Source organism: Mya arenaria, chromosome 4, assembly GCF_026914265.1.
Source record: "Mya arenaria isolate MELC-2E11 chromosome 4, ASM2691426v1".
Lineage (NCBI taxonomy): Eukaryota > Metazoa > Mollusca > Bivalvia > Myida > Myidae > Mya > Mya arenaria.
In genome coordinates, this window is record NC_069125.1 from 72,118,053 (window position 1) to 72,144,919 (window position 26,867).

Genomic DNA, 26,867 nt, shown 5'->3' on the forward strand with positions numbered 1-26,867 from the left:
GCGAAGTTTTAAACTGTTATGTGCTACCCTCCAGAAAAATGCCAATGACAGTTTTTAAGCAAGCAATTCAAAAGGTGTGTTGATTTGGTGGGACAGACACAGTACTGTATAGAAAAAAATGTACTGCAAGCTGATTAAATTCTGTGTATTCATATAAATGTATTTTTAATTTTCGTTCCGTGAATTAATTGAAATAAGTTGTATTCTGTTCGGACGTTTTGACTTTTGGATGGTTAAATCATTTTTGGTTATTCGTGAAAATGTTGTCTGCTATCAAGATTGGAGGTATAAATGATATCTATCATTCTTAACAAACGTTTATGAAATTAAATTCAACCATAGACATATTTATAACATAATTCAACACAGACATAAAAAACGGAAAACCATGGACTGGGATCTGCCCTATACAGTACAATACTTTAAAACTTTATAATAATGAATTAATGACAGGGCTTTTTCTGCCCATTTTGGGAAAAAGACCCTAGACATTTTGGGAAATTTTGCGTCGTGAAAATGCGGAAATTGGGAAATTTTACAGTGAAAAGAAAAAGCTGTCTAGTCTCCTGTGAATTAGGAAATGATTTAATATTAGTTTATTTTCCCTTTTAAAGACCCACAATGGCTGAAATATCAATCCTTGGGGTGTAAATATCTACAATAAATCATGACAGATAATATTTCATATCTCTGAATGTGATGAAAATCAATGATTTCTGAGTTCAATTACCAAAAAAACTTCACATCACATAATTTATTAGGATGTTGAAAATGAACCAGTACAGGTAAAAAGAATTTCTAAAAAAAAAAAAAAAAAAAAAAATGTTTTTTTTTTTTTTTTTGGATTGGGATTTTTTTCTGAAGATTGGGAAAAATATCTTATATTTTGCTTTGGGAATGGGTCCGATAGTCGGACCCGTGGGTACTATAGAAAAAGCCCTGAATGAATTTATCAAGACTTAGCCCACTGATTCTAACCGTACCTGATTTTACTCTGGCGATGTAACTAAATCAATTGATGTGAGTAACATTCCTTTAAAGTTAAGCACACATAGGTTTACATATTGGCAACTACTTGATGTATTTGATTGGGTCTTGTACAACATTACTCAACCATCTAACCTACTAGAATAAAAAAGTAAGATAACTTTATATTGCATATAATGCAAATTATGGCCCTTATTATTTGACTTAAAACTCTGGTTTAGGGTTTGCATGTAACAATATTTAAGTCAGTATCTCTGCCAATACAATCATGCATTACATTGAAATTTTAGATATGAGTTCTCAATATGTTTACTAAATTAATCAAGTAAGATAACTCTATCTTGCATTAATGCAATTAATTGCCCTTTGCATGTAAGCACACATCTATATCTATAGGTTAATATCACAGCAAGTACTTAAGACTTTATACAGTACTCAATGGTCAAACATGTATACTTAAATAATGAAGTCGGATAACTCTTTTTTGCATATAATGTTAATTTTGGCCCTTTAAGCTTTATAATTCAACAAACAAGTTCTGGTTAAGAATTTGTAATCAATCTTATTCAAAGTGATCCATGCATGTTTCACCAAAATTTTGCAATCCTTGACTTAAAGAGGCGGAAGAGTCTCTGTGACAGGTCATGTTTCACAGCCTGTAACAGGTCATGTTTCACGGCAATCCTTAATGATACGTAGCTGTCTTTAAAATTGGGCTGTTCAATGAACAATCCCAAATTACACAAGTGCTTGGTAATACCATTTTTAAATCACTGCTATATCAAATCCAGAACCTGAGCAGGCCCAAGAAGCATTTTACCAGTGCTAAGGCTAGGCACTGAGAAAGTTTTTTTTTAAATATTGTTAATTTAAATGTATTCAAGATGACATCACTTGAATGTTTTCCGAATAATGGTACAGGTCTGTATAATGCAACTTGTGTTACATTGCACTGTCCCTTGCAGGCCTTCAGCAGAGGTTCTTGTTTGCAGCATCCCTGGTCTAAAGCAGAATTCTTGAAGCGCATGGTGTATAGCAGTGGCTCATTAGTGTTCTCAGTTGTCAAATATGGATGCATCATACACTGCTTTGTCACTTATGGCTTTGCTGTCACCATTGTAAGTATGTACATTGTTTTTATTTTGAATTTGACAGCGGTGTATGAATTTCCTATATGCTGGTTTTTAATGCCCCCATATTTGGCTGCCTTGCTCAAGTATTTGGCTGCTGAAGTGCTGAAAAGAAATATTTTAAAGTTTCATTTTCATAGTCAAAATGAGCTACAATTTCAATAGAATATGTTGTTGTAACATACTATCTAGGATTACTATTGCATGTAGTATATCAAATTGCAACATAACTTGAATGTTAGTCATAGAAAAAAATGTGATAATGATGTACATTTATTCTTAAATACCATAAACGTAAATACATACAATATTTTAATAAGTAGTGTTTCTTTTTATGCAAAGTGTGAAGGGAATACAATATTTTAATAAGTAGTGTTTCTTTTTATGCAAAGTGTGAAGGGAAGTCTATGGAGCCATACATAACCAGTGGGGATTGTTTTATATCGGAGAGATTCAGTGTGAGAACATACAGATTACAGCGGTAAGGAACTCTTGTGGCTTTTGAGGCCTTTTGTTTCTTTATTTTGTCAATTATCTCACTAACACCTAAATTAAAACTTGATTTGAAATAAATTGGTAAATAATTAAACAATTCATCCGTCAACAATAATTCTTGAAGTAATGCGAAGTTCTTAAAGCTGCACTCTCACAGATTTACCGTTTGTCTTAGAAAAAGAAAAAATTTGCTTATTTATCTGCAAACCAATGATAAAAGACTGCTGACAAAAAATCAGATCGCAGATTTTCATATTTCCGTTTGAAAATTAATGTTTTATGGCTTAAACCGTTACTAACGGTTTACGAAAAATACATAAAATATCAATTTTTGAACTTAAATATGAAAATCTCGGTTCTGATTTTTTGTCAGCAGTCTTTTCTCATTGGCTTTCATGGATTTTTGCAAAAATTGGGTCGTTCTAAGACAAAAAATAAAAAAGTTGTCAAAATGCTGAATCTGTGAGAGTGCAGCTTTAAAGTCAATTTCATTATAATTCTTTTTATACACAAAGTGGCTTTCTAGTTAATCATCAATTCTGCTTTAATTTCCCTTTAATCTAGGTTGTTATTAATATACTTTACATTGCTGTACAATGATTAAACCATATTTCAAATAAATGAAAATTTAAGTGACTTTGAAAGACCCAAAGATGAAGCATGAGTCATGTTACCTACTGATATCATGTACTAGTATGTGTTTTTGGTCATTATACCTGTTGAACACTAATAACAACTGCTAGTAGTATGCTGCTTGCATGTTTCTGCAGGGGTGATGTTGTCAGTTACTGCATACTATTTCTGCATTGTTCACATTTGTCATCATGACTGTATCTGCAGGGGTGATGTTGTTGGGGTGAGGTACTACATGGATCCCAACTGCTTCGTCTGCAAGAGGATCGTGGGCTTTGAGGGAGACAAAGTCTACAACTCCACCACTCAACATCATGTCTGGGTTGGTTGCCTGTTATTCAGTCTTTTAGATTGTAGTAATGTTACTAGTAAATCACAGTAGATGTTGTTTTTTGTTTTTTTATTAAGTATGTATCGCCGTAATGCATCCGATCCATCATTGAACTTAATATAATTTAAAAAACCTCCAGTTCTTTAATATTACTTTAGAGCAGTGTTTGACACTAACGGGGTCCCGGGATCCTGAGGACACCAATTTTTCGGGAGCTGAACTTCAAAGTCTGGTATTCCGTCGGGACACTTAAATTTTGACCGATAAAAGCTAAACATCAATAAATAAATAGCGTTTCTTTTATTTATTACATAATTACGCCCTAAATTTCTTAAAAGTGCATGCAAAAATGATATTATTATTAATACGTTGCACACACTAAAGCGAAAGTGTGGCTGACTTTTTGACTATAGTTACGTCATGAATCCATAATTTTAATTAAATAAACAGGTCATTTCACAGTGCGCATGCGGGTTAACACTTCCGTTTTGTTGTTTACATTATCAACAAGGTCAGAGGTGACAGACTGTTATTATCGGTACAATAATTATGTTGAATTAGTTTGCTTATGTGTCAGAACCGCCCAAAAAAGATGCCAACACTACTAACCTTGATGACTTAATGATGCGACCTTCGAGTTGTTACACTAACATTTACGGCACAAATACCGGAATCCTACTGTTCAACATTTTTTGTTTTATGCTTTGATCGAAACAACATAGAAATAAAATTCCCAAAGTTTAGAGAGAAGCTTTCAAGATCGAGAGGTGGTAAATGCTACTGTGTTATGTTGCAGGTGCCCAAGGGTCATGTTTGGTTAGAGGGAGACAATAAGGAACGCTCCCTCGACTCCCGAAACTACGGCCCAGTACCGTATGCACTCATAGACACCAAGCTGCTCTTTAAGGTATACATGAGGAAATTTCTGCACATCTCAGTATGTTTGATATGTCTGATACTATAGTCTATTATGACTTCAGCAGATATTGGTTAGAAAACAACAAACGTTAAGGCCTTAACTTTGGTTGATTTTAGTTAAAGGAAATAATTCTATAAATGAATTAAATGACACAAAAAAAGTTGCAACAAATATACTAGTTTGCAAAAAAACTCAAAGCACGATTGTAATTCCATTTTGCTCAGAAGAATTCATCAATTTGTACCCCAGAAACAGCAGCTTAAAAAAGAATCTCTTGTTTGTCATTTCATTAGTCTTGCAAGTATTATTTTAGTTAGGCTTTAATTGGATGGTTGAAGTGAAACTAATGCAAACATTTATGGATACTTTGTGGGATTATGAGCCTTCCTCTTCTCTCACCAAGTTCAGTAGTTAATTCCTTGTGATATGTCAAGGTATATGCCAAATCGTAAATGGCTGCAGCCGATTTCTTTGATGTAAGACATACAATTGATGTTGCACTAGATATGATATTCACTAGATGGATTAGGAGGGACTAAAAGCTATGATTTCAATGCTTCAAAATCTTGAAATGCTTAGTTCATTTGCAAACAGTACTATTAAATTCTTGGCAAAATTTGTGTGTGGCAAGTCCCTGCTCTGTTGCTATTTATTTATGTATCTATATCCACTGATGGAACACTGAATGCTGTGCTCTTCATTTCACAAGTACTATAGTTGGCTGTCCGGTTTGTCCGATCTTGTTTTCCCATTTCATTTCAGATTCTGCCCGCTAAAGCCAGTAGATGACAGTGTTTTTATTGCCATAATAGATCTACATAAGTATTGCAAATTATTTATTTTTACTGAAATTTTATATTTTGTTACAGTTTTGTATTGTTTAATTAACATAATAAAGATGTTCATAAACTATTTTGTTTTACTGAATAGTTAAGGGGGTCAAATATAAAATGACCAAAGATTAAAATTCAAATATACAGCTATGCACGATATTACTGGCAACCACACCAAGGTCCATCCTAAAAGTTACTTAAACATCACAAAATCTTTTGGGTTGGACAAAGTTTCTGATCAAAGGCTTGCAGAAATTATCATGCTGGTGCTACTGAATGAAAATAATAAACCAAATATGAATTATGAGTGAGACTGATGTAACTGATGTGATATGCTTCACTACTGGGCTTAATGAAGTAAGTTCAAACACATAATGTAATATATGTCATAAGTGAAGTTTCAAGGCTAATATTTCCAAAGTAAATGTTGCACTCTTTTAGGCTATGGAAAATGTCCTTTATGTAAATACATTATGCCTCTAAACATGGCTATCAAGTTTGGTAAAATTGAATGATAAATATGTCATACACGGTGAAATTGGTCATTTTTTTTTAAAGTGGTTGTGATATTATTCCTCTAAACATTGTGACCACAATTTGGTAGGATTTGAAAAGAAATGTTCATTTAGAAAGCGGACAAAGGATTTGAAAAGAAATGTTCATTTAGAAGGCGGACAAAGTGAATTCAACTTTGACATTGTATGGGCCCAAACCTGAAATGAATAATGCAATTTGGCTTTTTATTGAAGTTCAGCGAGATATGCACATTCATCTATCAGATATATCACATTCGTTTCAAAATCCACATTAGGTAGTAGTCAAATCAATAGAGAGAGCCATATTGGGTTAAAATACTAGATTTTACTCCTAGATATTATCAATTTTTGAAAAATCTTTCTCAATTATTGCTGGCTTTGAGGGTATATGATAACATTTTGACAATACTCGATCACTGTTTTATCCCCAGTAACTATTGCATAAGCAATGTGCAAGCAAGAGAACTGTTTTTTTTGGTAAATTTTGACAATTCAAGGGCCATAAATCAAAAGTAAAACAAGCATTCTAGCTGTTCATTAACTATATTTATATCTTGGTACTGATATTATACCAACTAAAGCTGTCATTAGAGTGAATACCACAAGCCGCCTATACACAGGTATGGTTAACTATTTCCAAGTAAAAAGTATTTAAATCTGTCAACCCTTTTGGAAACCATGTTTTTTTACGGTATGTTGAACAGGGGAAGCAACTCCATTAAAATTAATGGTTAACAAGCTATATTATATGGTTTTCAACATACATGTATGTACCGAAACATATATCAATCTGTTAACTCTTTCACAAGTTTTTGTCTTGACACCTGATTTTGGGCCAATTCCATGCTGAAGAGGAGCTATAATTCTGTAAAAAATTGGTAGTTTGTTACCAAAGTTGTCGAACTTACCCTGTATTTATGATGTGAAATATTTACCAAAACTAATTTAAAGCATTTAATACCTTCATGACTTAACATCCGGCCACTGTTATAACAAACAGACTGACCAATAAGCTCTCATATAAACCCTTTAACATACAATGTAACCAAGTTTGACGAAGAGATATACTCAAGTGAGTGTGAGGACAAAGAATATATTGTCAAAATTTGACAATTAATTGGCAATAACTTATAGTGGTCGAAATTAACACAAGCCCACAAGCCCTGCACTGGCCCACAAGCCCTGCACTGGTAATATGTCTTCCGGGCTAATAACTCCTGACATAAAAGTGCAAACTGGCTGTTGATCAAATTTTGTCATATCAAGGGCCATAATTCCAGAGTGAAAAGTGCAATCTGGCTGTTGATCAAATTTTGTCATATCAAGGGCCATAATTCCAGAGTGAAAAGTGCAAACTGGCTGTTGATCAAATTTTGTCATATCAAGGGCCATAATTCCAGAGTGAAAAGTGCAATCTGGCTGTTGATCAAATTTTGTCATATCAAGGGCCATAATTCCAGAGTGAAAAGTGCAATCTGGCTGTTGATGAATTATTGAGATATTATGCTTATAAACACTGCGCCACACTTAGGCAAAGATTGGATTACAACACTTATGTTAGAGAGAAGACATGAAGGGACACTGCAGGGGTCATGTTCCCTATATGTAAACTTGCAGATATGACCAACTTATAACGCACATATCCCATATCCCAGTTTGCATTGTGCTGATGTACATACAACATGACTTTGACTTTTTTGGCATATGGATTACATTGTTTTTCATGAAAGAAACATTCTGATATTGTAAATAACTGTTTCTTTTGAGTCCATGTTCACTTACCCAAGATATATTACAAGAACAGTGTCTTCAGATCATATTTTTCCACAAATATACGTATATGCCATACAAAAATGTAAGCAAAATCATTAACATAAGTGATATAAAACAATTGTCAATATTGTGACCATACGAGATCAGTTCAAAAACCTTAAGCAACTTTGTTTTAGAGTCACTATATAACCATACACAAGAGTATGCTACAGGATAACTGCCTGGTCCCTTCTTTCCTGAAGAAAATCCCTGTCTTCAACATTACTAGGAATGTTTTTACACTAAGCCACTCTGTTCTGTTTTAATGCAGTTACCAGTAAGTCGCAGCAAAGACAGCATTGAAGTCTTGTATTCACAGCAAAGCCAGCATTGAAGTCTTGTGTACACCTCAAAGCCAGCATTGAAGTCTTGTGTACACCCCAAAGCCAGCATTGAAGCCTTGTGTACACCCCAAAGCCAGCATTGAAGTCTTGTGTACACCTCAAAGCCAGCATTGAAGTCTTGTATTCACAGCAAAGCCAGCATTGAAGTCTTGTGTACACATCAAAGCCAGCATTGAAGACTTGTATTCACAGCAAAGCCAGCATTGAAGTCTTGTGTACACCTCAAAGCCAGCATTGAAGTCTTGTATTCACAGCAAAGCCAGCATTGAAGTCTTGTGTACACATCAAAGCCAGCATTGAAGACTTTGTATTCACAGCAAAGCCAGCATTGAAGTCTTGTGTACACCCACAGCCAGCATTTGGCCAGAAGCTTGTACCAGTTTCTAGCCAACTGTTTGAATCTTTCATCAGAGTTCACACATCAGTCATATATGTACACTACCCAGCAAACTAACAAGCCATTCCCTGAATAGGTCGTTAACTTCATGTCAGGTGCATCAGTCTAGACATAAGAATAATCATGATTTCTAGCTGACTTTTCAATTTGCCCCTGCTGCAAGGAGAACATTGTGAGAGTTGAAGTTGAGATAGACAACTGGGGTTGACTTGGTTGGGAAAGCACCCAGGAGCTCTGCTGAGTTGTGATTGTCTGATCTGAAATAAACACTGAGCTATACAATAACTACCAACATAGCAGGAGCACAAAGTAGGAGCATGAAATTATGATATTATCTTTTAATAGCAATTGACAGCACAAGTGATCCCTTGTAAACTTTGAAGTAGTAAAGAATATTAGTTAAAAACTAATTAACAAAATATAGTGCTTTAAAATACAACATACCAACTGAAATTCTACATTTTGGGAAGAGAAGCCCTGTCAGCTCTTATGAGCCATAAATCACTTACGAGGCAAGGGATGTGCTGGTGTTCTTTCTGAGGTCCCAGATTCGAATACAGCTGTCCAACCCACCTGGAACATCCAAACATTCCATTATACAAAACACCACTCCCAACACTTGATATGTTGATTATTACAAGAAAGTTTAAATCTAAACATCCCATTATACATAATACTGCCACCAACACTTGATATGTTGCCTATTATGAAGATCAGTTTACATCCAAACATTTCATTATAAAAAACACTGCCACAACACTTGATATGTTGCTTATTACGGGAATTGATTAACATCAACTGATATTTCAAAAAAGGTGATAATAATGGACAAACTGTATTATTATCTGTTTTTATTTTTTTAAATAATTTAATAACAGCTATTATATCAAGGTGTATGCCAGTTGACCATTACCTGATGCTAGCATGGAAGAATTCTGATTAAAGGCGAGGGCGTAGATGGTGTCCGTGTGGCCCCGAAACTCTTTGAGAGCGGTTCCCGTTCTCAGGTCCCACACACGCACACGACGATCCTCGCCTGATGGACAAGAATGAATTGAGTTATAACTATTGTTGATTGGTATGTCATTATATTTATTATTAATACTGGTACATACAGTAATCATTCTGTGTGTAACCAGAATCATACAAACATACTCAGCATCAGTAAATGACTTACATTCATTAATAATTTAAGAGACATGAAAGGCAGAATTACCATTTCATTATTCTTATACTTTATAACCAAGTTCTTTGCTGATAACTATTTTTTTTATTAAAATGTTATGAAAGTTGGCTGAAATGTATCAAAGTTGACCTGGCTGTATATGGCAAAAAATTGCTTGGTGTTAATTGCTATGGTTTGTTTAAACATTATTGAAAATCTTATCGTAATTTGCAAACCAGCTAACAATGACTCACCAGCCGATGCCAGCAGCATGCCATTAGGGGAAAAGGCAAGGGAGAGAACAGAGCTCTTGTGTCCTGACAGAAGACGGACAGACTTCCCGTCTTGCACACTCCACATCCGCACTGTCTTGTCACCCGAGCCCGTCGCTATGTAGTTAGTATTGGGATGGAAACGTACACACTGAAAAGTAAACTTTGTCATTACCTGGATAAAAAATAGAACAGAAGTATATGCTGTCTGTCGAACAATTCTGTCAATATATTATTATTGTTTACAGACAAAGAAGATTTTTACATATTCATCGAATTGTCATTGAATGTACAGTTACTAGAAGATAATACATTTTAGTATTAGTATAAATGATGATCATGTATTTCCAAGGGATGGAAATAAACATTCTAGAACCAGAACATCTCCTTACATCAACATCATAGGAGTGTCCAACAAAGCTGCGTAGTGGGTACGTCCTCTCAGTTGACCAGAGTTTGGCAGTCTGGTCATGGGAGCAGGACACAAAGTGGTCTCCAACAACACTGCAATGACAACAAAAACCTATCTAAAGTATCTGATTGTTTTGTTTTTTTAAAAAGTAGTATTAATTTTCACACTTATTTAGATACCAACGCTAAATCTAAATATTTGAAAACATATGAAGGATCCTAAAAGAACATGTAAATAAACATTTTCATATGCAAAATGCAAATAACTGTTTATTGGTATAGAACTGAAATTTAAACAAGAGGGCCATGATGGCCCTAAAACGCTCACCTAAGCAAAGGGCCACAACTATGTAATAAAGCATTAATAAAAATGTTGCAATTTAAACATATCTTTACTGATGATGATGCCTTGTTTTATATTTGTAAAGCGTCATGCAATGAAGCTACCTGTAAAGTTGAATTTGGCCTGGTAGTATCAGAGATTTTTTTTAAAGCAAAACAGTAAGTCGGCCATTTTGTTGTTGTTGTTGTTGATCAATCTCAATGCCTTGTTGTATTTTTGAAGAGGGTCACCCAAGGAAGCTTCCTGTAAAGTTTCAGTGAATTTGGCCTGGTAGACAGAGAAGATGATTTTTTAAGCAAAACAGGAAGTAGGCCAGATTGTTGTTGTTGTTGATCAATTGTGACCCCTTGTTGTATTTTTGTAGAAGGTTACCTAAGGAAGCTTCCTGTAAAGTTTCATTGAATTTGGACAGGTAGTTTTAGAGGGGATGTTTTTAAAGCAAGACAGGAAGTCGGCCATTTTGTTGTTGTTGTTGTTCAATCATGACCCCTTGTTGTATTTTTGTAGAGGGTCACACAAGGAAGTTTCCTGTAAAGTTTCGTTAAATTTGGATTAGTAACTTCAGAGGAAATTTTTTTTTAAAGCAAAGCAGGACATTGGCCATTTTATTGTTGTTTTTGTTGATAAATCATGACCCCTTGTTGTATTTTTGTATAAGGTCACCCAAGGAAGCTTCCTGTGAAGTTTCATTGAATATGACTAGGTAGTTTCAGAGGAGATGTTTTTTAAGCTATTGTTGACAGACGGACTGACGGATGGACGATGGACAAGGACCCATCAAATTAGCTCACCTTGAGCACTTCGTGCTCTGGTGAGCTAAACAAAAATAATTTCCAAATTTAGATTTTGCGGTATAGAGCGCCACCTTGTGTCTACATCCCAGACTGGGTAGTTATGTCCTCTGTAGATGGCGGCATTTGTCTGCTTCTCTAGGTCCCACAGCCGTACTGGAACAAAAATAAACAGCAGGTTACAATTTATCTTGGTTAACAATGAATTTCAAACTCCAGAAGACATTATTTTTTTCATTTTTATTTTTTAAATTATAGGTATATGTTGTGATGTGCATGAAAATATCAAATCTTGGCTGTTTGAACAACTGCAGAGATTCTGAGCCACTACCATGAAATACTAGTTACTGAAATGAAACCCATCACTTGTCAACCATAAATCATAAGTTAACTAGAAGCATCTTAATGTGACTAAAACAGATTTTTCCTTTGTACAAGTTATTAAAAGGGTCAGCTATTCATTTTAATCTTAATAAAAAAGATCCATAACTGAATATTACTCTACTGAAGTATCTTCGTGTTTAGTTTCACTGCAACATTTATACTAAGTTTTATAACGGTTTTAGTTAGAGAGTAATGGCAGGGTGCTTAACTTAAGTTACTGGGCGGATGCCATCGGTTGATGCCAACACAATAAACAACAACTTCAGTCTAATAAGCTTTCGTTGAATACCTTGTTAACAAAAAGTGCTGAGAGTACCTGTGGTATCATCCGAGCATGTAAGGAGGAAGTTAGAGTCCCAGGTGAAGGCAGTCTGGTACACTGACCCAGTGTGGCCACCGAGCCATATACACTCCCTCTCAGGACTGAAAATAAGTAGGCATACATGTACCTCATGCATCCAAACTTAAACAAAGGTTTAAGTGCAATTGTATGAATCAGAATCAGACAAACTTTAAACAAGAAGAAATTGTGGGCAAAAGATTTATGTTGTTTCAAAAAGCTTCTGCCTCATTATAACCATTTGAGTAAATTAACCAAACAACAACTGCTCGGACTCACGATCTCTTCTCTTCCTGATCTTCTTCATCTGTGTCTGGAAAATCCGCAGCAAGACGAATGACAGAAGGTCCATCACTATTGTCAATTTGTGGGAATGTGCCAGGAGTGAGACGCCACAACTTCACACTGCTGTCCTCAAATCCTCCACTGAGGTAACCATCATTATGGGATGTTGAAGCACAACACATCCTATACGTTTAAAACCAACCTAATATCAAAGGAATGTTTTCATTTCAATAATGATTGTTTACACGAAGTTATTAACAACTAAGCATGAAGAGTGTAATTTTTAAACTGTTTTCATCAGTCTTTATAAAACCCCAACTCCTTATTTAAATACATCAGCTGAAAACTGTTTTATACTATTCAGAAAATAGGAATCATAGCTTATTCTACGAAACATGTATATATAAGCGTGATAAAAACGTGTACCCCTGGTGAGCATTGAGGAAAGTGTAGAAGCAGATGGAGGGAAGTCCCGGGGGTCGTTCCCGCACCTCCTTGATCACCTGCTTCAACCCCATCAATGCCTGGTCATCCTTCACCACCTTGTTGTCCGGAATAACCGCAGGCGAGATTAGCTGCTGCTGCCGCGTCTCCGGCTTGTCATCATTGAGACCGAGTACCGGACCCTCGTCTGTCTTAACTGTCAATCAAACAAAATTCTCAAGGAATTAATTGTAAAAATGATGTAATTTATCACTGTACCATACATTTTCAAAACAACAAGTGTCTTACCAAACATTTCCTATATAAGTTAATGGCTGAAAGTTTAATATTATTCTGAAAGTGAAGAGCAAATATGGACATCAATAGTATTTCAATTTAATGGTTTCTTATACTTATATAAACGTTTTGTGACAATATTTTTTACATGCTTACTTTGGTAGCTTGATTCACATTACAGCACTCTGGTAAAGTGGTTACACATGATTTACCGTGTGAAACTCTAAATGTTACAAACAAGACTCACAGGACATGCTTTAAATAATAAGACTTTGTGAATGGTTATTGATTTGAAAAAAATCCAATACAGTGTATCAGGGTAAATTACTCAAGAACAAGAAAACACTTTCGAGGTAAGTCTCCATTTCGCCAAACATATATGTACATATAACAATGAACATTTTATCTCTGACAACAAATTTGCAAAATACTTTCTTTAGTAAACATGGTGAACACATATATGATAAAGTTAATTAGTAATGAAAGGGTTAGTAACAAAAAGCATCATTCTGAATGCTGAAATTCAAACACTGAAAAATTACTGGTAACTATTGTTTGTTTTCTTGAAACAAATTGTTTGTTTTCTTGAAACAAACTTTTATAACAAAACAAACCAACTAGAATTCTGTAAATTGCATAATTCACCTGCATTGAGTGCTCTATATGAAAATTGAAGGCCAATAACTCCAAAGACAATGTTGCACGATGGCAGGCTATCAAACTAGCGCAATACTTTATACGAATAAATAATGATATTAAGTTTTGCAAACATATGATTATAAATGATGGAGAAAATGGAGCAATGAAGGTCAGTTTGGTCAATGTTTGACAATCAAAGGTCTTTAAAACCTGAAAGAAGTTTGAGATGAGTTTTTTTTCCCTGAGACAGTCACATTTGAGATACTAGTGGAATGCGTATGAACATGGTGACCACATTTGGTAGGAATTGGATAAGAAATGCTTTAGTTAGAAAGTGGAAAAAATGAATTTGCTCAAGCTCTGACAAACAAGGGCCAAAACTCTAGAATATATAATACAATCATGTTGTTCATCAAAACAAAGATATTGGATAAAAGGGAGAACAAAAAACATTTAGTCAATTTGACATTTCAAGAGCCATAATACCAAGACAATCTGGCTGTTGATCAAAGGTATGTGGTACATATTGCCCTTAAACCTTGCTGCCCAGTGTTTTAAAGATTAAATAAAAAATGCTCAAGTTAGAATGGTCAAAAAGAATTTGGTCAAATGTTGACTAATCAAGGGCAATATCTCCGAAAGTTAACCATGTAAGCTGGCTGTTAGTGTTAACCATTCAAAATATTATGAGGCAAAGGCCAAAAACATTGTAACCCAATTTGGTATAAATTGGATAAGAAATACTGATTACCGGGTAGGTAAATTTGGTAACATTTTGACAAACAAAGGGCCATAACTCTGGAGTCAATCGTGCAATTTGGGAATGATAATGCCTGACAACATGATCGTAATGTCTTCCAGGCTATTCAGACAAAAAAGGAATGTATAACAGCAAACAGTGTTTGACTTCCAAATGCAAAGACATGAGTACATAACAACTCAGACACATGTACGGATGTTGTAGAATGAAATCATGCAGTTATATAGCAAGTTTAAAAAGCACTTAAGTAAAAATAAACATTCCCCCAGACTAGAGTTATGTACTCTTGCCTCAGAATGAACAGGAAAACAAGAGGTTAGCTGAAAGAGTTACCCAGCTGAAATGGGGTAGAAGATCTACTGTACACGCCTGCAACTAAACACAGTATCACTGAATGCATGATTAGCAGTATATTGCTAGTTACCAAAACAAATCCCAGAACAATGCATACACATACAATAAATGTAAGACTACATTGTGAAACTTTTACTGTAATGATATAATCATAAATTACTAATTATCATTTTATCAAATTGTCTGTTTTTGGCTATTGAAATATAAAACTGTAACTGTATAAAACTATAAAATGTATTGAATAGGCATTGCAAGGTTAAATAAAATATACTAGTACTTAGTTTCAATTTTTTGATTGCTGCTGCTCCCACAGATTTCTTATTATAGTTTTATTTTTTTTTAACTGTTTTGGATAGTGCGGACTAAAACTAATATAATATAGCATTACAAGGCACACACTAAATAAAATAATAAAATAAAACGTTAAGTTACTACTACAAAGCTTACAAATAAAGATAACAATTTTGACAATCTATACAACATCTGCATGTATCGATATGTTTGTTAATGTTAATAAAAATACAAGACTTATAAGTTGTACATGTATTTCTTACCATCTAACTGCATGTGTTGATTCAAAACTTGGAGGAGAACCATATTGTCATCATTCTGAAGTCATGACATTCATTACATATCAAATCATTCCACTAAACAATGACAGATCAACACCAAGGTCAGGATGCATTGCTTGTTTAAGCTTTGACAGCCCTGATTCCCAAAGACAAAGAGAAATAATCATCTGCTTAAAACACAAAATGAGTATATGTTACATTCTTTGTTATGTATCTTATAAAAAGAAAGCCACATTTAATTTATTACTTTTTATAACAAAAATCACTGAATACTTAATTAAAGGTGATGGCAATACCAACAATCACTAGATGGTAATATTGAGTTAGTTTAATTTAGTCAGAATAGCTAAAACATATTCAATATCATGTTCATGTATTTGCCATCAGTTAAAGAATACTCGTAAATGCACCCACCTTTAGGTATCTGTGTACAGTCTCAAACTTTTCCTTATTTAAAGTCACTTTGTACTTCATATCTCTAAAACAAAAAAATGTCACATCACAATTATTTAATCAATCAAAATTCATTTACCAGATATACTGGTGACATGGTTAAAGAACACTTGTACTGACCATTTGTTTGAAACTCTAGATACAAACAACAAGAGGGTCAATAGGGCACTGTATCGCTCACCTGAAAGGATATTAAGGACATTGGTAAATGTCCACTTCATGAGGCTACATACCAATTATTAAGTCTTGGCCATGTTGTAACAGAGAAAAAGCCTGAAACCCCTGAGGTGGGGCCCTTTTTTCACCCTTGTTTCATAATTTGAACAACCTTGGTAAAGGACCACTACATGAAGCTGCATACCAAATATCAAGGGTCTGGGCCTTGCAGTTTCAGAGAAATATACTTTCAAAGATTTTACTTAATAAGTATATAGAAAATCTGGGACCCCCACAATGTGGCCATCTTTGACCCCAGGGGCATTACTCGAACAGTTTTGAAAAGAGGCAACTACCTAAGGCTGCAAACCAAATATCATGGGTCTTGGTCATAAAGTTTTTAAATGTTGATGAGCTGGATGATGGATGTTGGACAAACGGGCAAACAAAACAGTTCACCTTGAGCACTTTGTGTTCAGCTGAGCTGAAAGCTAGCACCAGATTTTACAGCACCCAAGCAAACAATGTTACATTCAGCAAAACAACTAACCTTGAACATTTCAAATTATATTCAAGCAATACAACTAACCTTGAACATTCAAATTATATTCAAGCAATACAAGTAACCTTGAACATTCGAAATATATTCAAGTGCAATATGACGCCAAAACATGAGTACTACTGGTACTTTTTATTACATAAAATATCAATGGACTGAATTTTACTTGAATGCTTGTGCCTCTTTACATGAGATCATGTCTGCCTTTGAATAAAGTCCTGACAGTTGCTGGAGGGTAGACTGGCTGCCTTCAACGACCTTGAATGATGTGTTGTGACGAGCAAAAAACTTGTGAGCTGCAAATTGTCAAAATCATAACAATCATCTATAAATGGTTGGAAACAAGGTAAATCTCTATGTCTCTAAAAATATGGTGCATTAAATATCAAAATCTATTTGTCAAATTACATCATGATTATCTTAGAAATATGAAACAAGAGATGTTTGTCAAACATTATGCCCCCCCCTGAGCGCCATGTTGTCAGGATTATATGGACAATTGAATGAAATATGCATGAACCCAAATGATGCTGATTTTTCACTGACATTGGATGCTGTTGAGGCAGTTTTAAGATTATGACCATTCAAAGTGTGAGAATAGAGTGTGTTATGACCATGACCTTTGACTCTATGACCTCAAAATCCATAGGATTCATCAGCTGATCACCAAAAATCTAACTGTCAAGTTTGAGGGCCATGGGTGCAGGCATTGACAAGTTATCACACAGACATAGCTTTTTTCGCTCAAGGTCACTGTGACCTTGACCTTTGACTCGATGACCCTTAAAATCATAAGGGGTCGTCTAGAGGTCAGACACAACTCCAAGTCAAGTTTGAGGGCCATGGGTGCAGCCATTGTCGAGTTATCACTCTAAACATCTTCGCATTCAAAGTCACTGTGAACTTGACCTTTGACCCAATGACTCCTAAATTCAATAAGGGTCATCCTCTGGTCAGGCCCAACTTCCATGTCAAGTTTGATGATCATAGGTTCAGGCATTGTTGAGTTATCACTGGGAGAAGATTTGTTAACTTTTTGCATTAAAGGTTACTGTGACCTTGACCTTGGCCCGATGACCCCCAAAGTCAAGAGGGGTCATCTACTGGTCAGGCCCAACCTTCGTGTCAAGTTTGATGACCATAGGTCCAGGAATTATCAAGTTTGCTTTCAAGGTCACTGTGTCCTTGACCTTTGACCCCCTAGAATCAATAGGGGTCATCTACTGGTCAGGCCCAACCTCCAAGTCAAGTTTGAGGGCCATGGATGCAGGCATTGTTGAGTTATCACTCGGACAACCTTTTATCATTCAAGGTTACTTTGACCTTGACCTTTGGCCCAATGACCCCCCCAAAAAAACAATAGGAGTCATCGACTGGTCAGGCCCAACCTCCAAGTCAAGTTTGAGGGCCATGGGTGCAGACATGGTCGAGTTATCACTCAGACAGCCTTTTATCATTCAAGGTCACTGTGACCTTGACCTTTGGCCCGATGACCCCTAAAAACAATAGGGGTCATCTACTGGTCAGGCCCAACCTCCATGTCCAGTATGAGGGCCATGGGTGCAGGCATTGTCGAGTTTTGACTTGGACAACCTTTTACCATTCAATATCACTGTGACCTTGACCTTTGGCCCAATGACCCCCAAAAACAATAGAGGTCATCTACTGGTCAGGCCTAACTTCCATATCAAGTTTGATGACCATAGATGAAGGCATTGTTGAGTTATCACTCGGACAAGCTTTAAAATTATTTTACCATTAAAGGTCACTGTGACCTTGACCTTTGACCCGATGAGCCCTAAAATCAATAGGGGTCATCTACTAGTCAGGCCCAACATTCATGTCAAGTTTGATGACCATATGTTCAGAAATTGTTGAGTTATCAGTCAACAAGCTTTGGTCTACCCACGGACCGACCGACCGACATACCGACAGACATGTGCAAAGCAATATACCCCTCTTCTTTGAAGGGGGGCATAATTATTTATAACTTTTCCATTTGACATGATTGGAAAACCTGTTGCACAGAAGAAGGAGAAGCATTTATTGTAAATCTTTTGAACAACACAATCAATTATCACAACTACAAGTAAGTGGTAAGTGATACCTTGTGTTTTGTGTCCATTACTGAGCAGCTCAATGTAGATATGCACAAACACCGGGAACAGAATGACATGGACGTCTGCTCCAAACAATGAACTTTGCTCACTTAGAAATGCCTTCAACCTACACAAACATGAAAGCAAAATGTAATAAATAACAATGTAAACACAATTAAGTTCCAAGTGGCATAATCCTTTAAAACAATAATTTGCAATACAGTAAAACTGATATCGCTCGGGGACGCCGGAGTCCCAGCTGAAGCCTCGAGGGAACCGATGTTTCGAACGACTCGAGTTTCAATTGTCCAGTCTGTTATGAATTATCTTTCAATAAATTTTAAGTTTGAAGTCGTCAAACCTACTGTTTACTACGACACTGATTGTGGACATCGCTCATATGTTCAAAGGCTGTCATATACTAAATGTAAAAGAAAAAACAATTATAAATGAATAAATAGTTATGTTTATTTTTACAAAAAGCATATTTTCTAAACAAACAAGGTTTAAATAGGACAGTACATATGGCATTAGTCAGATCTAAGTTTTGCAAAATCAAGGATTGATGATTGGCGCATCTTGTCTGTCTCGCGAAACTGTTCAAACTCATAATTATCTTCTCAAATGCTCTTTTCAACTAATAGCGGTCATTCTTAAACAGTGATAATTAGTTTTTCACACCTTATGCAATTTCATTTCAACTGTCATTGCAATTTTATTTTTACAACTTGCGAAAATTTTAACACCTAGCAATTGTTTGTTTATTTTGGAACACGCGTTTGGGAGTGTAAAATTATGACCTCGAGTGAGTCCTAAGGTTTTGTGCATGATTAGTGTATTTGGGACCGGCTATTGTGCTCGACTTATTTCAGTTTCAATGCAGCGACCATCAGTATATTTTATATGAAAATAGAAGGAAAAATGTTCGGGACCAAGCTCTGACCTCGAGGGACCGCCGGTTCTCGAATGACCGCCTGTTCGAACGACAGCAGTTTTACTGTACATCTATAAAAAGGTCAAATAATAAAGGGCCATAATTTTTATTGATACTAGTATGCTTTAGGTATGGCTATCTAAATTTATTAAATGAGTAGTTTGGGTGGTTTGGAACACTTATCTTAAGTTTCATTGCAATACATGACCTATTTGCTGAGGTATTGACTTAAATGTGCTTACATGTAAAACCTTAACCAATATGTGACATGAAGAAAGGGTGAGGAGAAGTAAAGCTCTCATATTCTTAGAAAATAGTCATGCTAAAAATTGAATTAGAATACAACCTACATTCTCAGCCAATTTAATTGCAGATAGGCATTCATTAGGTACTAGGCTTAATCATTAAGAATTTCTACTTTTGCAGGTGTTCAAAAGGTCCGCCTACTGCCACTCATCCGAAACACACTCCCTTTGTCAGATTTTGCGTTTACAATGTGTCAGCCAATGAGGTTGTATTCTAAGTCAGTTAGATGACCTGATTATCTTGCTTCATGTCATCTAACTATGACATAAAAGTGGTAAAGGGAAGGTTTCCTGTAATAAAGAAAGCTGTTATGTCTCCCATAGTATCATGTTCACATGATTTTAATAAATTATTTATATATAGATCTAAACATCGTCTCTTATCCCTAGACTGATTGATATCATGTACATTCACCTATTATACTGCTGTTCACAAAGGCCAGGGTCCCCAGTGATGCTGGAAAAGGCAAGACTGTTGGTACCCGTTGCTTCCCCTGCCGCACTCCCATGCAGAGCCATGCCTGCCAGGGGCTGCTGCCATCTACACTCCTTCTTATGACTGGTCTCGCTATCCTGAAACATCACAGACTGTAATAAGGGAATGAAATTTTTGCAGAAAAACAAATTTCTTAAAAACACCAAAATGAACATTTCTAGATCATACAGATTTTGTTTAGAACTCCAATGGTTGGGGGGTCCCATGTCCCAGGTACAGTCAACATAATCATGACAATATTAGCTTTTAATATCCTGATTGGACGCTATTTATAGACATAAGTAAGTCCAAAGTCAGAACTTACACTAGAGACAAGATGCAATACTTTAGATAGTGATTTTATCATAATCGATTATTGAAAATAAATCCTTAAGAGCTGTTGTTCTTTGAATTTTAGACCATTTCTCTTTTCTAAAAATATAATGAGATACCATTTTTTTTTGCATTTAGGGGAGCGGCTCTAGCCTTTTGGAGGTGAAAAAATGCCCGATATTTTAAAATTCCACATCCAATTTTGAGATAAGTGTGTAATGTAAATGGGCTGGAAAGGAGGTCGTAAAGAGTGCTGAATTGATTAAATTGAAAAATCCTACTAATAATCAAGTGCTAATGTATTTGATTAAAAATTGTTTACACCATAATTCTACAGTTCTACAGGATTATGGTGTTTGTCCACAGGTTCTCAAGTGGTCTGAGGAATTTCTCCTTCATAGAAGTCAGACAGTAGTCTTGAATGGTGATCGTTCTGAAGAAATACACGTAACATCTTGTGTACCTAAGGGCTCTGTACTGGGTCCCTTGTTTTTCCTGATTTATATTGATATAAACCTCCCTTCTAGTATCAAATCACAAGTATGAATTTTTGTCAATGATACTGCTCTCATCTTACTATCAATTCTCCCTCTGACTGTGCTATCCTTTAAAAAGACCTAAAACAACTTGAATTATGGGAAAATGATTGGGATATGGAGTTTAATCCCTTCAAGTGTCCAGTTCTGCACATAACAAGGAATAAGCATATCATCAGAAACCTGTATATACTCCATGGCCAGATCCTACAGTCAGCTCAAGTGCTAAATATCTTGGTGTTGATATATCAGCAGACCACAGCTGGAACACTCATATTTCAAGCAGGGTTTCTGCCAGCCCTTTATGGCTTGTCGGGCCCGACGTGCCTTCAGCTGGCAAGGCTTATTACCGACAAGCGTTAACTATGCCGACATGCTTTAATCCGCTCAGGGACAATCCTTATCAAAACAATCACCAGTTTTGACAATACACAGTTTTGCTGCGATTGCAACGGTTGACTGACAGCAAGAAGGCGTGTCGGGACTATTACGGCATTTGTATCAGCCATTCAGGATCGACGACAGCATGAAGGCGTGTCGGTGAGGATTGACTGTGCAATTAACCAAACACCTCCTATTCTTTATCAAAATGGGAATGTGTGAAAAACACCACTGTCGTAATTGCGACCTTCATCCCTATAATTACCTATGAATGCAAAGTAAACAATAAGTGTTAATTAATTTCGGTAACATAAATCATGTGTCGTTTTATTTTGTTTATTGATCCCGGGTCCGTTTTTTAACCAATTATTAAATTGTAATTGAGAACCGTGTTAAGATTTCTGTGTTAACAAGGGTTTTGCTATGTAATTGAATGTAATTGAGTCGCGTTCCCGTCTTTAGTTTAGTGTAAAGTTATATTTTGTGTTGCTTATTATTAAAATTATTTTATCGTTCTTTTAATTTATTTAGAAAAAAGATCAATAAATCTGAAAATATACATTACATTCCCTTTAAGTTATTATTTAGCCGACCCGGCTTTAAAAATAATGGCTGTTGCACCTTTTAATACGGATACACCCACGAGCAGTCGCCTTGCTCCGAGCTCTTTTGTGTTCCAGCATGCAGACAGCGTGTTTTACACATTTTGCTGTGACGTCAACGGTGTCAATATAAATAATACCCACACTAAACGAAACATGAGTCGATCGATGTCATCAATATTGTATTGTGGGAATACTTGAGAAGTACCAATAATAAAATGAAGAGAAACAATTAAACCTTTTCACAAATATTTTTAATGTTAATCGGACTTGAGTTGGTAATTCTAAATCATAGGAACATAACTGTAAACTTGTTTAAAATGCAGGAATATGCACCATTTTGGTTACGAAAATAAAAAAAAATCGACGTCGGAAGGGGACACCCCTCCCAAACCCTCCCCTCCTGACATGCCTTATGATTTTCCTGGCGGGAACCCTGTCAAAAATTACTGCCAATAAAAATAATACTCTCAACTTCATTAAAAGAAATATAAAAACAATAACAGAAAGTGTCAGGCTTACAAAACCCTTGTCGGTTCACAATTAGAATATGCAAGCTGCCATCTTATATTCAAACACCAGTGACATTAACCAGACTAATGCACCCACTATGTTTCAGACAAATTCAAGTAAAAACTGACTATCACAAATTTTCATTCCAGGGCTCCAGGCAGGCTTTGAAAAGGGCAGGGTGGAGTTTTGAAAAGGGCAAGCTACATGAGTCGTGTAGGGGCGATTGGGGGTGGTTGTGGGAGGGGTCCACCCCTGTCACAAGGTGTTGTTTTTATTTGGGGGGGGGGGGGAATTTAAATCATTTTCCATGATTTTCAGACTTGAACAAAATGGGTCTTTTTCTCAAAATTTAGAAGGGTGATTTAATATCAAAATTAAAATTTGTCTTATTGTCTGTGGTATAGTGTGATTGTACTTGTCTGGAGTCTTCTTTAGTGCAATGTCACATATTTCTCCTAAAAATCATGTAAAATGAAGAAAAAACCAAAGACAGTTAAACATTTGAAGCAATCAAATAAATAAATACACAAAAAACAAATATGTAAGGGACGAATCTTAATTTGTTACGTTCAGGATTGGGTACGAATGTTACATTCAGCCTGGCTGTTATTTAATTGTCTTCGGTAAAATAATGTTTAATATGCTGATGTTTTAGAATAAAATGACAATAAAAATCACTGCCCTTGCTTAAAAAATCACTTATAAAACATAGAACATTGATAAAATAACTCCGAAATTCGTTCTGACAAAATGGCGGTTTCGGCGAATTTTGACAAGATCATGGGCATGATAGGTAAACACTACATAAAGCATCAACATATTTTTGTGGGTTAGAAAGAAATTTTCATCATCAATATTTTACAAATAAACTTTCAAAACATCTACTGAAAAAGTTATGTATTTGATTGTGTTAGCGCCACTTTTCCTGTGTTTATAAATCGGCAGTGACCGTCTGCTTCAAATCAACAATGTTTAAAATGGCAAGTCTCGTCTGTACAATACAATTAACAATTATTTTAAAATATTTAATTGTGCTTGACAACATTTTCCACCATCCCCTCACATTTTCTATCGCATTTTAAGAACTTTTATCATTGAATAAACGAGTTCTCAATGTATATTCTGATTGGCTGGTATTCAATAGCTCCGCCTCCTGCCGATGTTTCCCTATTTGGCTTTTCCTAATTATCGGATTAAAAGATGACCGGTTATGAATACACATGTCGTCTGCTCACTACACAAATACACAATTAGCTGTCATATGACTTGGACAAGGCACATGGGAATGTGAAAGGGCAGTACGGCATATTTTAAGCAGTCGGCAATGAGGCAGCATGGTGACACCTAGCGGGAACACTATTATCATAAGTATTACGTAATTTGTCTCAATTATGACAGCGGCTGCTGATCTTTAATAATGATTTCAATAGTAAAAAGGGCACTAACGGGATAACTGGCGCTAATAGAGCATTTGTTAAAAGGGCACTACTCAAAAAAGGAGGCAGGGTGGTAAGAAAAGGGGCACGGGCGCTGCGCCATTGAAAAACGGGCTAGCTGGAGCACTGCATTCTTTCCTCACTTGGTTGTGCTTTGGAACAGTTTGCCAAATAATTTTGCGACAATCCCCACCCCTGACACATTCAAGGTGGCTGTGGCAACTATTAAGCTTTAGATAAGCGAGCAATGTTTTTATCTTTTTACCAGTTAACCAATTTCTTTTTATTGGTTTACTTAAACTGTGTTCTCTTTAATACCCCAGTTCTCTCTTCTCTGATGTTGATATGCTTCATCAGTGTTTTTGTTTTTTTTCACTAACAAGTCAGCGCACACCGCTCATGAATGTCAGTAACACTAGGAAGAAGAAATGACATAAAACAGAGATAGATAATTTGCAAGCCTTTTGTTGAAATGAAAGCAATTCTCCATTTCAGATACTTGGGATTGTTATTAACCAAGGCTAGATCACTGCAAATGAAAACAATTAACGTAAAGAAAAGTGCAAAAAGAAAATGTTTGCCTTTGAGTTAACATTTGGAGAGTCTAAGAAAATCGGACTACCACATAATATTCAAACTGGAAGTAAGTCTCCGCTTCAATATAAACATTGTTCATGCATGAAAAATTTCAAAAATGCAATCAAATATAAGGTTTCTCCATTTCTGTTGAACGATACTTACTGAAAATTGTCTTCTTTTCAAATATTGTGTGACAGTGGAGTGTAAATGCTCGTATTTAGTTCGTTTCATTGTATCATTATAATGGCAAATTTACCTATAGGGGCAGTAACTTTTGTAAAAGCGTACATCAAAAGCGTCATAACGTCTAATACTAAAACGGCCATGAAGGTGCAGCAATGATCCAGCAAGTATCAATGATTATCCATTTACGGTACCTTTAGGTTTACTGAGTTACACATCCACGTTAATGGTGATGGATAGTGACCCCACTGAAGCGGATTTAAAATTTGATGTATAGAGGGGCGAAGGTACCTGTGTATTGGTTTTAATGTGGTCAAGTGTGTTTAGGGGTCCTCCCGCAAGAACATTTGGGATATTTTAGTCTGAAATGATACATTCTCAAATATTTTGTTGTCCCTTTTTCTCCGGAGCTTGTGCAGGTCATTTTTCCCTGCATTGACGTTTCACCTTTTTGGTCTTACCTGTGGATGCTCGACCGTTTGCACATGCCCATTCAAGGGAAAATTACGCTATATGGGGGCCAAATATGCCATGTGAAGGGGCGATTTAGTAGTAGTAATAATAGTAGAAGCGGCAACAGTAGTAGTAGCGGTACCGGTTGTGGTAGTTGTGTAGCTTTTGTGGTAGTGGTGGTGGTGTTGTGGTAGTGGTTTTGGTAGTAGTGTAACGTTTCTTCCCTAGCTAGCTTGGACACGCCACCTTAAATTAAACTTCAAACCTATACTCGGACGGCATTGTCCCAAAATTTAAATATGAAATCAGTAATATATACACGTGATTAACAATGATTGCTTACAAAACCAATGATTGGAGAAATAATTATTATGGTTTAAGAATCAATGTTCAATTATCCCAAAACCAAGAACGCGCAAACTCCTATGCTTTAGCTTACAGGATCAGCAAACAAAACGCTTATAAACCAATCACAATATATCAGCGAAACCTGCAGTCCTAAGTGTATTGCTTTTACGGGGAATCAAACCATTGACCCTGTTCCGTCTGTATCGCAATGATCCAGGCTTACTAAGAAGCCAAAACGAAACCCCACGGATGTCCGAACCTAGAAACTAGAAGCTGCAGCGCAATGCTTCACTTTAATTCTCCTAGCCTCCAGTGGTTCAGAACCTGCCCTTAACAGTACAAAAAGATACTTTAAAGCTTCCCAATATATTAACGTGATGTTCTCCCATCAGCGTCGAGACAAGAACTAACTATTTCTATGCCTTTCGCTTGTTATATACCCTAACATCACGTGACCAGAATGAAATGGTCCATTTTAACAAACTCTATGGGCGAAACCATTATATATAACTAATGTTACAGAGTAGGGGTGTCAAGTTTATCAAACTTACGAAAAAGTAGAAAACTATTAAGAATACAACTTATTCGTATTAATTAATCATTTACTAGCTAAATTTAGACATTGAATACTAAAACCATAACATTAGTATTAAATACACGAAATCATTATAAAGAAGTCATAGCGATAAAGCGAACATCAAGTACTCTATAAAATTCACTTAAACAGAAATGATTATTTTCCGGGCTCCGGACTACATGATTCCATGAACATTACAGTAGTGGTGGTGGTGTTGTGGTAGTGATTGTGGTAGTAGTGGTGGTGGAGTTGTGGTGGTGGTTGTAGAGTTAACGGTTTTGAATGGTGTCGATAAGCCTCGACTTGGGAAAATCTTCAAAAGTCTCAGTGTCAGTATGTAATAAATTGTGAGGAAAGGTTCCACGAAACAGTAATGAAAGATTAGAAAGAATTGTTATCAAGTATTCAGAGCACAAACTTTTTAGTCAGAGCACGAACTTTTTAGTACAATAACATAAGAGTAATATTTAGAAAAATAAAAGCAAAATTAAA

At 35.8% G+C, this 26,867-nt stretch overlaps 2 protein-coding genes across 6 annotated transcripts; one reads left to right on the plus strand and one right to left on the minus strand.

Annotated features, from left to right (window-relative positions):
* On the plus strand, positions 1-7,398 carry LOC128231780 (mitochondrial inner membrane protease subunit 1-like). Of its 3 annotated transcripts, none has more exons than XM_052944967.1 (6): positions 1-74; positions 1,953-2,105; positions 2,510-2,598; positions 3,453-3,567; positions 4,373-4,483; positions 5,258-7,398. In XM_052944967.1, exons 1-6 carry the CDS (start codon positions 39-41, stop codon positions 5,282-5,284), a joined length of 531 nt encoding a protein of 176 aa, XP_052800927.1. In that variant the 5' UTR covers positions 1-38; the 3' UTR covers positions 5,285-7,398. The 3 variants fall into 3 exon arrangements, with proteins under 3 accessions (XP_052800927.1, XP_052800928.1, XP_052800929.1); XM_052944968.1 differs by lacking the exon at positions 1-74 and adding an exon at positions 84-285; XM_052944969.1 differs by lacking the exon at positions 1-74 and adding an exon at positions 1,000-1,138.
* A 272-nt stretch (positions 7,399-7,670) lies between these two features.
* LOC128231778 (TAF5-like RNA polymerase II p300/CBP-associated factor-associated factor 65 kDa subunit 5L) lies at positions 7,671-25,077 on the minus strand. Of its 3 annotated transcripts, none has more exons than XM_052944965.1 (16): positions 24,977-25,077; positions 20,375-20,532; positions 18,729-18,847; positions 16,788-16,917; positions 15,868-15,931; positions 15,436-15,490; positions 14,861-14,896; positions 12,835-13,048; positions 12,403-12,591; positions 12,100-12,206; positions 11,474-11,555; positions 10,247-10,358; positions 9,837-10,005; positions 9,331-9,453; positions 8,927-8,990; positions 7,671-8,674 (listed from the first exon to the last, which is right to left on the minus strand). In XM_052944965.1, exons 1-16 carry the CDS (start codon positions 25,043-25,045, stop codon positions 8,560-8,562), a joined length of 1,806 nt encoding a protein of 601 aa, XP_052800925.1. In that variant the 5' UTR covers positions 25,046-25,077; the 3' UTR covers positions 7,671-8,559. The 3 variants fall into 3 exon arrangements, with proteins under 3 accessions (XP_052800925.1, XP_052800923.1, XP_052800926.1); XM_052944963.1 differs by having other exon boundaries at positions 14,861-14,902; XM_052944966.1 differs by lacking the exon at positions 14,861-14,896.
* Between the last annotated feature and the right edge of the window lie 1,790 nt (positions 25,078-26,867).

Bases quoted from the DNA above. Each gene is read 5' to 3' on its own strand.
- LOC128231780 (XM_052944967.1), top strand. From the start codon at position 39: ATGCCAATGACAGTTTTTAAGCAAGCAATTCAAAAG. The intron at 3,568-4,372 runs GTTGGTTGCCTG...GTTATGTTGCAG, and splicing joins CCACTCAACATCATGTCTGG to GTGCCCAAGGGTCATGTTTG. The intron at 4,484-5,257 runs GTATACATGAGG...ATTTCATTTCAG, and splicing joins ACACCAAGCTGCTCTTTAAG to ATTCTGCCCGCTAAAGCCAG.
- LOC128231778 (XM_052944963.1), bottom strand. From the start codon at position 25,045: ATGAAACGAACTAAATACGAGCATTTACACTCCACTGTCACACAATAT. The intron at 16,918-18,728 runs GTATCACTTACC...GACAATTTGCAG, and splicing joins TAATGGACACAAAACACAAG to CTCACAAGTTTTTTGCTCGT. The intron at 15,491-15,867 runs GTGGGTGCATTT...TCATGACTTCAG, and splicing joins CTGTACACAGATACCTAAAG to AATGATGACAATATGGTTCT.